At 37.9% G+C, this 12,922-nt stretch overlaps 1 protein-coding gene across 4 annotated transcripts in view; it reads left to right on the top strand.

Annotated features, from left to right (window-relative positions):
- The window catches only part of LOC134325233 (connector enhancer of kinase suppressor of ras 3-like), a 72,897-nt gene extending 61,825 nt beyond the window's left edge, over positions 1–11,072 (top strand). For 2 of the 4 annotated variants that reach the window (XM_063007353.1, XM_063007356.1), the window contains 10 exons: positions 587–640; positions 2,164–2,203; positions 2,279–2,448; positions 2,558–2,631; positions 4,118–4,189; positions 4,282–4,343; positions 5,681–5,808; positions 5,931–6,249; positions 8,913–9,094; positions 10,283–11,072. In XM_063007353.1, coding sequence (XP_062863423.1) covers positions 587–640; positions 2,164–2,203; positions 2,279–2,448; positions 2,558–2,631; positions 4,118–4,189; positions 4,282–4,343; positions 5,681–5,808; positions 5,931–6,249; positions 8,913–9,094; positions 10,283–10,471 — 1,290 coding nt within the window. In that variant the 3' untranslated portion in view covers positions 10,472–11,072. Of the gene's footprint in view, positions 1–586; positions 641–2,163; positions 2,204–2,278; positions 2,449–2,557; positions 2,632–4,117; positions 4,190–4,281; positions 4,344–5,680; positions 5,809–5,930; positions 6,250–8,912; positions 9,095–10,282 lie in introns of those variants that run through there. The other 2 variants (XM_063007354.1, XR_010014270.1) reach the window with 2 other exon arrangements.
- The last annotated feature ends 1,850 nt before the right edge of the window (positions 11,073–12,922 follow it).

Below are 12,922 nucleotides of genomic sequence, written 5' to 3'. Positions count from 1 at the left end.
GTTAAAAGGGCATAGAATTGCATAGCACAAACACTTTCATGTTTATTCATCATGAGAAAAGGGATACTTTAAAACAGTAATGTAAAAGTCATATTTTCATATTCACCTAAAGATAGTGCAACCATGTATGAATGTATTAATAAATAACTGTTTCACAATGGTGGTATGGGTTTTGAATAACTGTCCCCTGAATATATGACATGATATGTTTTACAAAATATGTAGTGCTGTTTTTAATCAAATTTGTTTTGTGTGCCATCATGGGCTTTTTATGATATTGAATCACTGTGACTAATACAGAATAAAAGGGGGCAATTACTTTTTTATACCACTACATGTAACAGTATGTATTTTTTTTCATAATTTTACATGACTGTATTAGTGCAGCCCATATTTTCAACACAAAAATTCTGAGACTAACCCAGTCTCTAGGATGTGACGTCATGTCCCACCACTTCCCTTCAAAAATGTCACGTTTTATACATAATGTTAATTCCGCTGTTCAGTTTGGATAATTTTGATGAATGCCCTGTGGTCAAGTTGTTTCAGCAATCAATATTAAATATATTTACAATTGTGGTTTCAGGCTTCTTTTCCTATTTCACTTGCACCTCGAACAAATGCCAGTGAATACAACCCTGTAAGTATGCTACCAGTTTCTCTGTTATGTCCAGTGTTGCTTTCTTAATACTGAAAATCTGAAATGCTTTAGTGCTTGATAAAAGTTAAAAAGAAAGAATAGGGAAAAGCTGAACACGTTGTAATAGTAAATGGTTTTGTTCTATTGGTGAACCAGCCCTCAGTAAAAATTCTGCTTGGGCCAAATTGTCAAACTTTTTGACAATTGCCTATAAAGGACTTTACATTCTGCAGTGCATCCGTCTATAAATCAATACATTACTAATGCCACTTTTCTACTGCACTCTACCCTATGGTACGATACTTAAATATGTGATACCTTATTTAGTGGTTGTTTACACTGCCTAGAGACCTGTACAGTACATAATTACTCATGCTAAATTTGGATACCTCTTTTGACCATGGATCAATCCATGTATGTGTGCGAGCTGTATGTGTAGGGCAAGAAACAATACAGACCACTGACTGGAGAAAATACAGAGGACATAAACCAAACTGCAATAACATGCTTGTACCATCGTTTTCAAAATAGTGTCATTAACAACTAGGGCTACAGAAAATAAATCACCGTAACAACCACAGCGGGGGCAAACCAAAACTTGGTAGCTGTTGTTGCTACTGCTGTTACACAATCTGCAGTAACTGCAAAAGCCTCGTACTTTCACTAGTACCCTTGAACAATTGGAAACTGAAAATAACACATTAGGTACATCATGAATAATCCTGGATTTAGATGTGTGTACTGTTGGGTACAGTGTAATGAAAATTGGCTTAATAATCTAGGTCATTAAAACAATATAGGATGTTTCTAGAAAGTCTAACCTAGATTAATTATTATTTATTTATTAGGATTTTAACGTCATGTTTTACTCACTGTGGTTACATTCATGACACAAACTTTAGTTACTCGTTACACAAGATTAATCAGTTCACAAGTTTAATGTCAAACACAGTCATGGACAATTTTGTATCTCCAATTCACCTCACCTGCATGTCTTTGGACTGTGGGAGGAAACCAGAGCTCCAGGAGGAAACCCACACAGACACAGAAAGAACATGCAAACTCCACACAGAAAGGACCCAGACCGCCCCACCTGGGGGGGTGCGCAAACCAGCAGTGCTCCTCAGCCAGCGTGGGAGTTTGTTGCTTATTTCTGGCACTGCAGCTTCTAACATTAAGGGCAATGTGCAATGTTAAGCTAGCTTGACTCTAGACGTCACATATGTTCCAGGAGCTTTTTATTTAATTAAAATTAAGTCAACCATAATTACTAAGCATTAATTAAATGGCTTTGATACACATTACATTAACAGTGTTGTAAAACATTGTACACCACCAAATTAATCATCCAAGTTTCTGTGTGTATCTAATAAATACAAACTAGTATGGCTAAAGCCACTGCCATCCTTATCCCAGTAATGAACTGTCAAGGACAATCAACCTTTGCCATATTAATTCAAAATCAAGTGCAACTATACTCATAATGTTTCTAATATATCTTATTTGCTTTTGATGATTTATAGGTGTCTCTCAGACACAGGCCTAAGAAAAAGACTCAAAGAGGTAGGTCTGTAAATTACTGTACACAAAACCTGCAGAACAATGTGATTTTGTGTCTAAAGTAATTTGCTTTAGCAGGAGATGCAACAATGAGCAGAAGGAGGGTTTCAGTAAAGGACCTCAACCCAGCCGATCATGAAGGCTGGCTCTTTAGAAAAAATGAACAAAAAGGATTCTTGAGTATTAAGTGGAGAAAGTACTGGTTTGTACTAAAGAAAAACTCGCTGTTCTGGTACACTAATCAGATGGTGAGTTCACCCACTGGGATTGCATAGTACACAAACATAAATATTATTATTACCAGTTCATTTATGTCTTCAACTAAAATGTGTTCTTTTTTGTTCATTTTGTTTTAAGGCTGAAAAGGCAGAGGGTTTCATTAACTTGACTGATTTTGTAATCAACCGAGCAATGGAGTGCAAGAAAAAATTGTGAGTGATTTTGTTTCAGATGGAAAATGTCATTTTCATATTGAAAAATGCATTTACATACTAGATGTGAGCAACAGAGCCAAAATCAATGGGGATACCAGGAAAACGTACAACATAATGACTTTCCAAAAAAAAACAAAAAAACATACATAAGTAACGTACCGATAAGTATGGATAGAACCTTGGTCCTTGGAGCAGTATATACTGTGTGCAAATAAATGAATCTGCTGCATTTCTTTCTCACAATTAGGATGGGGATTAATAAAACAAATAGTCTTTATTTAACCTAAGGAACATCTTAGAAATATCCCCAATAGAAAAAGGTAGAGAAATACCATGCAGCAAAAGATGCTGCAAAAGTAAAAAAACATTAATCACAGAAAGTTCTTCCAAAATAAATGTGATGTCTTTCGAAGTAAATTTCTCTTGAAGCAAGTTTGCCCAGAGCAAAGGTTCTTATTCAGAGAAAAATACATACTTAACTAAATGTAATACTGATTAAAAATATTTAATCCCAAGGTGAATTCCCATCAGGCCTCCTGTCCACTGGACAGTAATGTCTATTAAGCTCCCAGCCAGAATAGAAGTCATTTATTAGACTGTTCCATTATACAAGCAGCCATGTAATAATGCATTGTAGTATTTATTCACTAGGTTTCCTAATTGCAGACAGAAATGACCAAATTCTCTCAAAGGTTTATATACTGTAGAACATTTAAGGATAAATCTGATTTTTTTTTTCATTCAAAAAGTATGTAATATCTCTAATTCATCTATAAAAGGTGGTACGTTTGTTACTTCCAGGACATTAAAATAAGAGCAATTGTGCCCAGGTGGCGCAGCGGGATATTCCGCTTTCACACTAGCACCGAGTTTCTGAACTCCTCGGTTCGAAACTCGGTGTTGCCTCTGGTCGGCTGGGCGCCATCTAGCGGGCATAATTGGCAGTGCCTGCAGCAGATACTAATTGGCCACCGTATCTGCAGGGTGGGGGCCGGACTATGTGTGGGTGGGTGGGTCTTCATACGCTGTGTAAGGACCCTGATTTGTGTAAGAGACGCCTGTGCAGAATGCAGGGGTGAGAAGAGGAGGGCTGTACACGTGTCGGAAGAGGCGTGTACAGCGACGTGCTCTCCTCGGATGCAATCTGGTATCTCAATCTGGTGGCAGCGGAAGTTGAGTGAAAAATTGAGTGCGCTAAATCGGGAGTAAAATGGGGAGAAAATGCATTAAAAAAAGCTATTAAAAAGGTGAATGCAATGATATAAATTTTTCTTTTAATGGAATCTACTTCTAATACAGCTTAATCTTAATATTGCACAATGATTTTTTATATTATTTACAAAGACTGATGTTAATAAAGGTGAATAATTTGCTAAGTGTTGCTACTGATGTACACCATCCAGTGAAAGTACCACACATCATACAGTAATTGTTTTATACTGTAGTACAAGAGATTAATCCTTTCTCTGTGTTTTTGTTCCAGTGCTATCAAAGCATGTCACCCAAATATCAGGATATTCTATTTTGCTGCTGAGAGCCAAGCTGAGATGAATATGTAAGATTACTTGTGTTGCATATGAATAAAAATCATTATATAACATGTAGCATCATTTATGAGAGTTTATATGCCCCTGCTATGTGTTTCAGATGGCTGAATAAACTTGGTCTTGCATCAATTAAGTATGAACACACAGAGAGCCAACCGGCCGGTAAGTTTTGTACTTGTACTTACAGGGGTTGGACAAAATAACTGAAACACCTGTCATTTTAGTGTGGGAGGTTTCATGGCTAAATTGGACCAGTCTGGTGGCCAATCTTCATTAATTGCACATTGCACCAGTAAGAGCAGAGTGTGAAGGTTCAATTAGCAGGGTAAGAGCACAGTTTTGCTCAAAATATTGCAATGCACACAACATTATGGGTGACATACCAGAGTTCAAAAGAGGACAAATTGTTGGTGCACGTCTTGCTGGCACATCTGTGACCAAGACAGCAAGTCTTTGTGATGTATCAAGAGCCACGGTATCCAGGGTAATGTCAGCATACCACCAAGAAGGACAAACCACATCCAACAGGATTAACTGTGGACGCAAGAGGAAGCTGTCTGAAAGGGATGTTCGGGTGCTAACCCGGATTGTATCCAAAAAACATAAAACCACGGCTGCCCAAATCACGGCAGAATTAAATGTGCACCTCAACTCTCCTGTTTTCACCAGAACTGTCCGTCGGGAGCTCCACAGGGTCAATATACACGGCCGGGCTGCTATAGCCAAACCTTTGGTCACTCGTGCCAATGCCAAACGTCGGTTTCAATGGTGCAAGGAGCGCAAATCTTGGGCTGTGGACAATGTGAAACATGTATTGTTCTCTGATGAGTCCACCTTTACTGTTTTCCCCACATCCGGGAGAGTTACGGTGTGGAGAAGCCTGAAAGAAGCGTACCACCCAGACTGTTGCATGCCCAGAGTGAAGCATGGGGGTGGATCAGTGATGGTTTGGGCTGCCATATCATGGCATTCCCTTGGCCCAATACTTGTGCTAGATGGGCGCGTCACTGCCAAGGACTACCGAACCATTCTGGAGGACCATGTGCATCCAATGGCAGTGCCGTGTATCAGGATGACAATGCACCAATACACACAGCAAGACTGGTGAAAGATTGGTTTGATGAACATGAAAGTGAAGTTGAACATCTCCCATGGCCTGCACAGTCACCAGATCTAAATATTATTGAGCCACTTTGGGGTGTTTTGGAGAAGCGAGTCAGGAAACGTTTTCCTCCACCAGCATCACGTAGTGACCTGGCCACTATCCTGCAAGAAGAATGGCTTAAAATCCCTCTGACCACTGTGCAGGACTTGTTTATGTCATTTCCAAGACGAATTGACGCTGTATTGGCCGCAAAAGGAGGCCCTACACCATACTAATAAATTATTGTGGTCTAAAACCAGGTGTTTCAGTTATTTTGTCCAACCCCTGTACTTTGTAAGTGTGTAATGGTTTCACACTCGCATTGTACTGTTTGTAATATGGAATTACTGTGTAGAATGCTACAGTGAAGAAAGTGACCATGAGGAGGCTGAGACTACTGATGCTCCCCCTCCACCTTACTCTGAACAGCTGCTGACTCAGGATTTAATGAGTGCTGACAGTCCACCAGAAACTGGACTAACAGTAAGTCCATCTATGTGCATAGTTCCCTATCTTGGACTTAATTTGAGCTGTTTTATTGTTTAAATCCATACAGTAATTAAAGTTACAGTATTAAACGTTATTCATGCTCCTTCATTTTACAGGGGAGTTTACCTCCTCCGTACTCATCTCCTGTGCCCAGTGAAGCTTCTCCATCCTCGCCCGTCAGCACTATGACCTCCCAAAGTTCCATGTCCTCAGTGGCAAAAAAGCGGCAGTCGTGGATGGACCTTGTGTCGCAGGCTGGCCCTGTTGTTGCTGCAGAGAGCGCTGTGTGTTCTGTTAAAAGTCAGTGTCAGAAAAGCACAGTGCAGGAAGCTTCATACTGCACTGAGACTGCTGCTCATCTAAATCAGACAAGCATGGAGCCTGGGGAGCAAACACTGGTTCAGTCAGGAGGGAATAGACCTACTAATAATTTCAGTAAGTATACTTCTGTCCTATACATGCTCACACCTAATAAAAGGTATAGATGAAGAATCTTCAAAAAGTTTCTGCACTTTTATGTTTTTGTTGGAAACTGAGGGCGGGAGTAGTAGTAATTGGTCATGTCTAAGAGACTGAGAGAGCTTACAGTCTGGATTTAGCGCTGTCTGATTTTCACCTTTTTGGACAGCTCAATGAAGCTTTAAGGGGAAACATTTTTTCACACTCCCCCTCTGAAACGCAAAGCTATCAGGCTATTATTTTCACCAGCACTGTTTTGTTGTAATTCTTGTGTGCTTCTAGCGATTTTTATGCATGTGTCAAGGTGAAATCAAGATGATTCTGGTGCAGTTCATTGCTTAGTTTTTTACTGGTCAAGTTTAGATTTTTGCAATGGATTGTTGCTCTTTTACCTTATGAATTATTAGTCTATAAGTACATTGTAAAATTTTGTGAGGCACACTAGTCTGAGGATGCTTTAAACTGTATTTCTACATCCCCTTAAACCAATGTCATTCTTAAACATGAACATTTAAGAATTTCATATTTATTAGTACAAAGTCAAAAGACACTGTGTAAATCTGAAGTGTGTATAAGCACTAGAAGTATATTAAATAACAAAAACGAATAATACACAAAGTACTTGCTTTTTTTAATTATAAGGGAATATAAAAGTTTTGTTTCTAAGGTGCCTTAAAAGTTTTGGATTATTCTTGACAGTCCCACCAGTGAACAATTATTGTGTTACACAAAAAAGTCCCTACTAAGATTTAAAAGGGTATTTTGTTTTATAAATAACTATTTATTAAATAATTATTTAAATGTAACTTTATTAATACATACATTTGAATAAATCATGACCAAGTTATATTAATATTTGTTAGTGCAGAAAAAAAGTGTCACTTTTAAACACCTATATGATGTATTGCTGCCCTCTTCTGGTCAAATGCATCAATTGTTTTCAGTGCATTTACATTACATTTTCAGCATTTAGCAGACGCCTTTATCCAAAGCGACTTACATTATAGTTACAGTATACAGTCTGAGCAATTGAGGGTTAAGGGCCTTGCTCAAGGGCCCAGCAGGAGCAACCTGGCAGTGGTGGGGCTTGAACCAGCGACCTTCTGGTTACTAGTCCAGTACCTTAACCACTAGGCTACGACTTGCCCTGCAACAAGTGCAACAAGTGTTATTAGCAAAATGCTATTAATCCCATGTTTAAACTGCTGGTGACTGATATTTGAACTTAAATTTAATCATTTACATATGAATTTAAGACATTTCAAAACTTACCTGAAAGATTTTTGTCAAATCAATAAAAATACACACTACATAAACAGACATCCCAACACACACACACACACACACACGCACTGTGTAGGGAACATAAACCAATTGTCTAATTCACTATCTAGTGCACTACGTAGGGAACATAAATTCATATCTAAAATACTATCTAGTGCACTATGTAGGGAACATAAATCCGTTATCTGATATACAATTTAGTGCACTATGTAGGGAACATAATTAATTATATAATACACTATCTAGTGCACTATGTAGTGAACATGAATGCGTTATCTAATACACTATCTAGTGCACTATGTAGGGAACATAAATCCGTGATCTGATATACAATCTAGTGCACTGTGTAGGGAACATAAACCAATTGTCTAATTCGCTATCTAGTGCACTACGTAGGGAACATAAATTCATATCTAAAATACTATCTAGTGCACTATGTCGGGAACATAAATCCGTTATCTGATATACAATTTAGTGCACTATGTAGGGAACATAATTAATTATGTAATACACTATCTAGTGCATTATGTAGTGAACATGAATGCGTTATCTAATACACTATCTAGTGCACTATGTAGGGAACATAAATCCGTGATCTGATATACAATCTAGTGCACTGTGTAGGGAACATAAACCAATTGTCTAATTCACTATCTAGTGCACTACGTAGGGAACATAAATTCATATCTAAAATACTATCTAGTGCACTATGTAGGGAACATAAATCCGTGATTTGATATACAATCTAGTGCACTGTGTAGGGAACATAAACCAATTGTCTAATTCACTATCTAGTGCACTACGTAGGGAACATAAATTCATATCTAAAATACTATCTAGTGCACTATGTAGGGAACCTAAATCCGTTAACTAATACGCTACCTAAAGCATTATAAGTCTATTATCTAGTACACTATCTAGTGCACTAAGTAAGGAACATAAATTCTTTTCTAATATACAATCTAGTGCACTATGTAGGGAACATAAATCTATTATCTTTCACACTATCTAGTGCACTATGTAGTACACATTAATGTGTTTGGGACGCAAACAGTTAGCTTAGTAGCTCAGTTAGCAGCTCCTAAAAGTTCTGCTATCACCCATAATCCTTTGGTGTGTGCGAGAGGTTCTTTAGCCTTTTTTTTTTTTTTTGGGCTTGGGGGGTCGGGGTCAAGGTCCGGGTCCAGGGGTACCTCCCTGAAATGAGTTGGGATGTCTGCATAAAGCACTTCAAGCTTCTTAACACTTGTTGCTCGTTAGCCTGTTAGCAACCTTAACACTTAATGTGTGTTAGCAATTCTACTTGTTAAATGTTACTACTAATTAAATTATTATTTTATATTTGCCTATAAAAGATGAGGAAACTGATGAAATGGAGAAACTGTACAAAGATCTGAAAAAAGCAAGCTTATCTCCCACTGGTGAGAGGAGGCCTTCATCAAAACGAGAATTCAGAGCTTCATTTATTAAACGCTGCAAAAACCACACGGTCAATGAAAAGTTGCATTTTATTCGAACACTCAACAGCACATTAAAGGTTAGTATTTAACCTCAATTATTCAAGTGTTTATAAAAGTACTTACAGTGGGGAAACAAATATTTAACTCTTTTTTACTTTCAGGGCATATAGTGACTTCAGAATTACACACAATGCCTTTTGACTGTGTATTTATAAATATTAACTTGAAGTATGTTTTTAACAAAAGCATACATAAAAATACAATTGATAAGGAGTTAAAGTATTTAGACACCACAGCTTATTATTATTAGTACTTTGCTCCAAAGCTGTTGACTACGGAGCCCCTAAGGTGACATCCCCTAAAAAAAAATAATAATGTGTGGCCACGCCTTATTAACTCGTGGGAACGAGATAATTAAGTCGTGGCCATGACTTAGTAAGGAGTGGGAATGAGATCGTGGCCACGACTTAAAAAGCATATATCCAATTCTGTATGATTTCTGTAAGCTGTGAAAATAAAAGGATCTCGTTCCCACGCCTTATTAAGTCGTGGCCACCACTTAATTATCTCGTTTCCACAAGTTAATAAGGCGTGGCCATGCATTTTTTTGGGGGTGGGGGGGGGGGGGGGGGGGTCACCTTAGGGGGTCTGTAGTTGGCAAATACAGGGTTGTGGTTTATTTCTCTTGGCAGATTGTCTTTAATTCTGCTAGGTTATGAGGTTCCCACTAATGGACTTGTTGTTTTTGCATTTTCTTGCATTTCCCCCCAATTTTCTAGTTGTATCCAATTACAGATTGCATCTGAATTGTATATATGACCTGAAACTATATTAAATAACGAAAACTAATAATAAGTCAATACTTGCTTTTCTATTGTTAGGCAATTTAAATTTTTTCTTTCTAATTTACTTCAAAGATTTAGATTTAAATGACTCCTGAGTGGTGCAGTGCAAAAGCATTTGCCACTATTCTTTCTTCTTTGCGCCATGCCAGTGCCACAGAGCATTCAGTGACAGGGGGCTGGTAGATAATTGACACTGCTTTAAGTGAAACATGTTGATCAGGCTTGTTTGTCTTTGAGCTTGTGTGATTGGTGGTGCAACCTGCATTGATCTGCCCAATAATATGTAAGCTGCAGCTTGTAAAGATGATTTTCCACATCATTTTGTGTATTTATCCCAATTCAGGCTGTTTATGATTGAGTATTTTTGCACATGATTTGTATATTTTATTTAGTATTATTGTGTTATTTTGATGACTCTAGGCTAAAGAGGTAGATCTGCAGACTCTGGATCAGGTGCTGGCAGACCCTTTCCTCACTGCCAGTAAGTACCGGCAGTGGAAGGAGACAAACATGGTGCTGCTGCAAGAGATTATTGTGCAACATGGTAATCGGACTGAGGAATCTGATTTAACCGCTGCATTTCCCCCTCCAACAGAAACTAGTGTATAAGCACACCAACCAGAGTGATTTAGAAAGACATGCAGTCAGGCTGAAACGGACTTGTGTGTTAAACATTTCCTAAGTGTATGTTTTTAAAGCTGAAGGATTTCTAATTTCTAATTTCTAATTTCTGTATATGTGATGTTATTGTGGTTCTCTTAATACAGTTAGTATGTTGGGTCTTTACACATTTGGCCTGTGATGACTGTGATCATTTTAGTTTGGTTCCACAGGAGTGTGTAACCTTCCTAAGCAGAGGAGAGAAATTGGTTTAAACTGTGATAGTCTAACAGTTATTGTACAGAAATCCCAATACAGTCTGAACTGCTGACAAATAACTCAGTATGCTTACACCTAAGCAGAAAGAATACCACAGTCTCATGATCTGCATGTGTTTAGTTCTTTTTTCTTTATTTACATTTGATTGTAAATATGTATTTTAGTGAATTTGCTCATTTTGAACAATGTACAGTTTAGTAACAATTGTTTTAAATGTTTTATTAGTTTTGCTTAAATGAAAAGGAATTTTCTTTTTAATACAATGTAAAAATAAACACTTCTGCTTTAATTAAAGACAAATAATAAATTCAATCTTTTTTTAATAAATAAAGAAATGACACACTGTGATTTTAATATAAACAAAGTCTGTTGTGTTTACATTTACATCAAAATTAAACCATTTACACTTGTATGGTAAGAATACCTTAACAAATTATTAATTTGGTGCCTTGAATATTTCTATACTGTTATTTTACTTTGTGTCCTGGCCTCTTTATGTCCTGTAGGTTGATCGATAGCTGGTGACTTCTCTTTGCCCATATAAATAGGGCTAGTACATATTAGACTTACAATGTAGATCTAAGAACTGGGCGATGCAGGTAAAGTTCTGAATAATTGTGAATATACTTTTTGCAGTAACATAAAAAAAATGCTGAGTAACTGAGGGAACTGCCTTTTTGTCTTTGACACAGACTAAATCCGAATTAGCCTGCAGGCACAATTACTTCTGTTTCATTTTGGTCGTAAAAGAACCAGTAAGAAAGCATTCTTATGTGAGACAATGGTAGCAAACATTGTCAGAAATGTGTTCGGAGGCTGCTTTGTTTACAGCTTGTAGGGTAAAAGTCGTATGACAGCATGTGTTAGTGAACCCTAGCTTCAATCTTTGATGTGAAGAGATTTGCATTTTCTCTTTGTGTCTTTATAAGTTTCTTCCACACAGACACCAAAACTGCAGAGGGTAGATTGGCTACAATTATTTGCCATGTGTGACTGACTTTAGTAATCATCTAAGTTTGTACTGCCATTTTATGGATTGACCTGGCCAGAATGTTTACACAAGGCCAAGCTGCAAAACAAACCACTGTTCCACTCAAAACGTCCCTATCTTTTAGTGTCTTTTTGTTTTTTCCCATTTTATACACAGAGAAATGGTCAACTAGAAACAACACCCTGATTACAAATTAGTCTCACTTATGTTGCACCTGTGCAAACTCAAGTCAAAGATCCTTTAATCATTTGTCAGAGTATGAAAGATTAACCGAGTAAAGAAGCAACCATACTAGTAAAGGTGCATTTAAATGGAACACGATTTACCTGTTTCATGCTCAGGTGGTGTTGATTTAAGGCACCCTACACCTGACGTTCTGGTCCACAGCTGGTTTGCAAACATTATATTTTGTAGTGCTGTACCTTACACCATATTCCCCATTTCTAAATCCAGTAGAGGAATTCTTTTCAGCATTTGCACCAACGCAGACCCCACGAGCATGTTGCACTACTCCAGGCAATGAAGGACACATGTGCTGACATCCATGAAGATGAATGCTAGGGGTGGAACTTTACATATCTGAATTCTACTGGGTTTTGCTACATAATAAGTAAAATAGGTAACATTTGTGTCGTATATGCATGTAGTACTGTAAATGCTGTTTTGGGACCCTACACTTCACCAAAACAAGAAAAATGAAAACTTATATCCACACACTTGATCCATTTGAATCCGTAAAATGAAGACTAAACATTAATAAACATCTTTGATGGTAGTGTTTTAAATGTATCAGTTCAGTGTTTATTTGATGCTCTGTACGAGATTAGCATATGATAGCTGTGTGTATAGTTTTGGTATAAGGAATCAGTGTTGAGAAGAGGAAACATGGTTTTGAGTGCTGTGTTTTTATTTATTTATTTTCGTAATTTTCTATTCCCCCCCCCCCACAATTTTCTCCCCCTAATCTAGTCATGCCCAATCACCCCGATTGCATCCTCTCTACTGATTCGACCCCTCACCGCTGACTGAAGACACCTCTCAACTGACATACGCCCCCTCCAGCATGTACAGTCAGTACAGACACGAGTCGAGTTCATACACCAATCGGCATTGTGTACGGAGAGTCACACCCCATCAGCATTATTCCTCAGCCCTGTGCAGGTGCCATCAGCCAGCCAGCAGGGGCCGCA

This window comes from Trichomycterus rosablanca, chromosome 13, assembly GCF_030014385.1.
Source record: "Trichomycterus rosablanca isolate fTriRos1 chromosome 13, fTriRos1.hap1, whole genome shotgun sequence".
In the NCBI taxonomy this organism is placed as follows: domain Eukaryota; kingdom Metazoa; phylum Chordata; class Actinopteri; order Siluriformes; family Trichomycteridae; genus Trichomycterus; species Trichomycterus rosablanca.
This window is presented reverse-complemented; position numbering and strand designations above follow the sequence as displayed.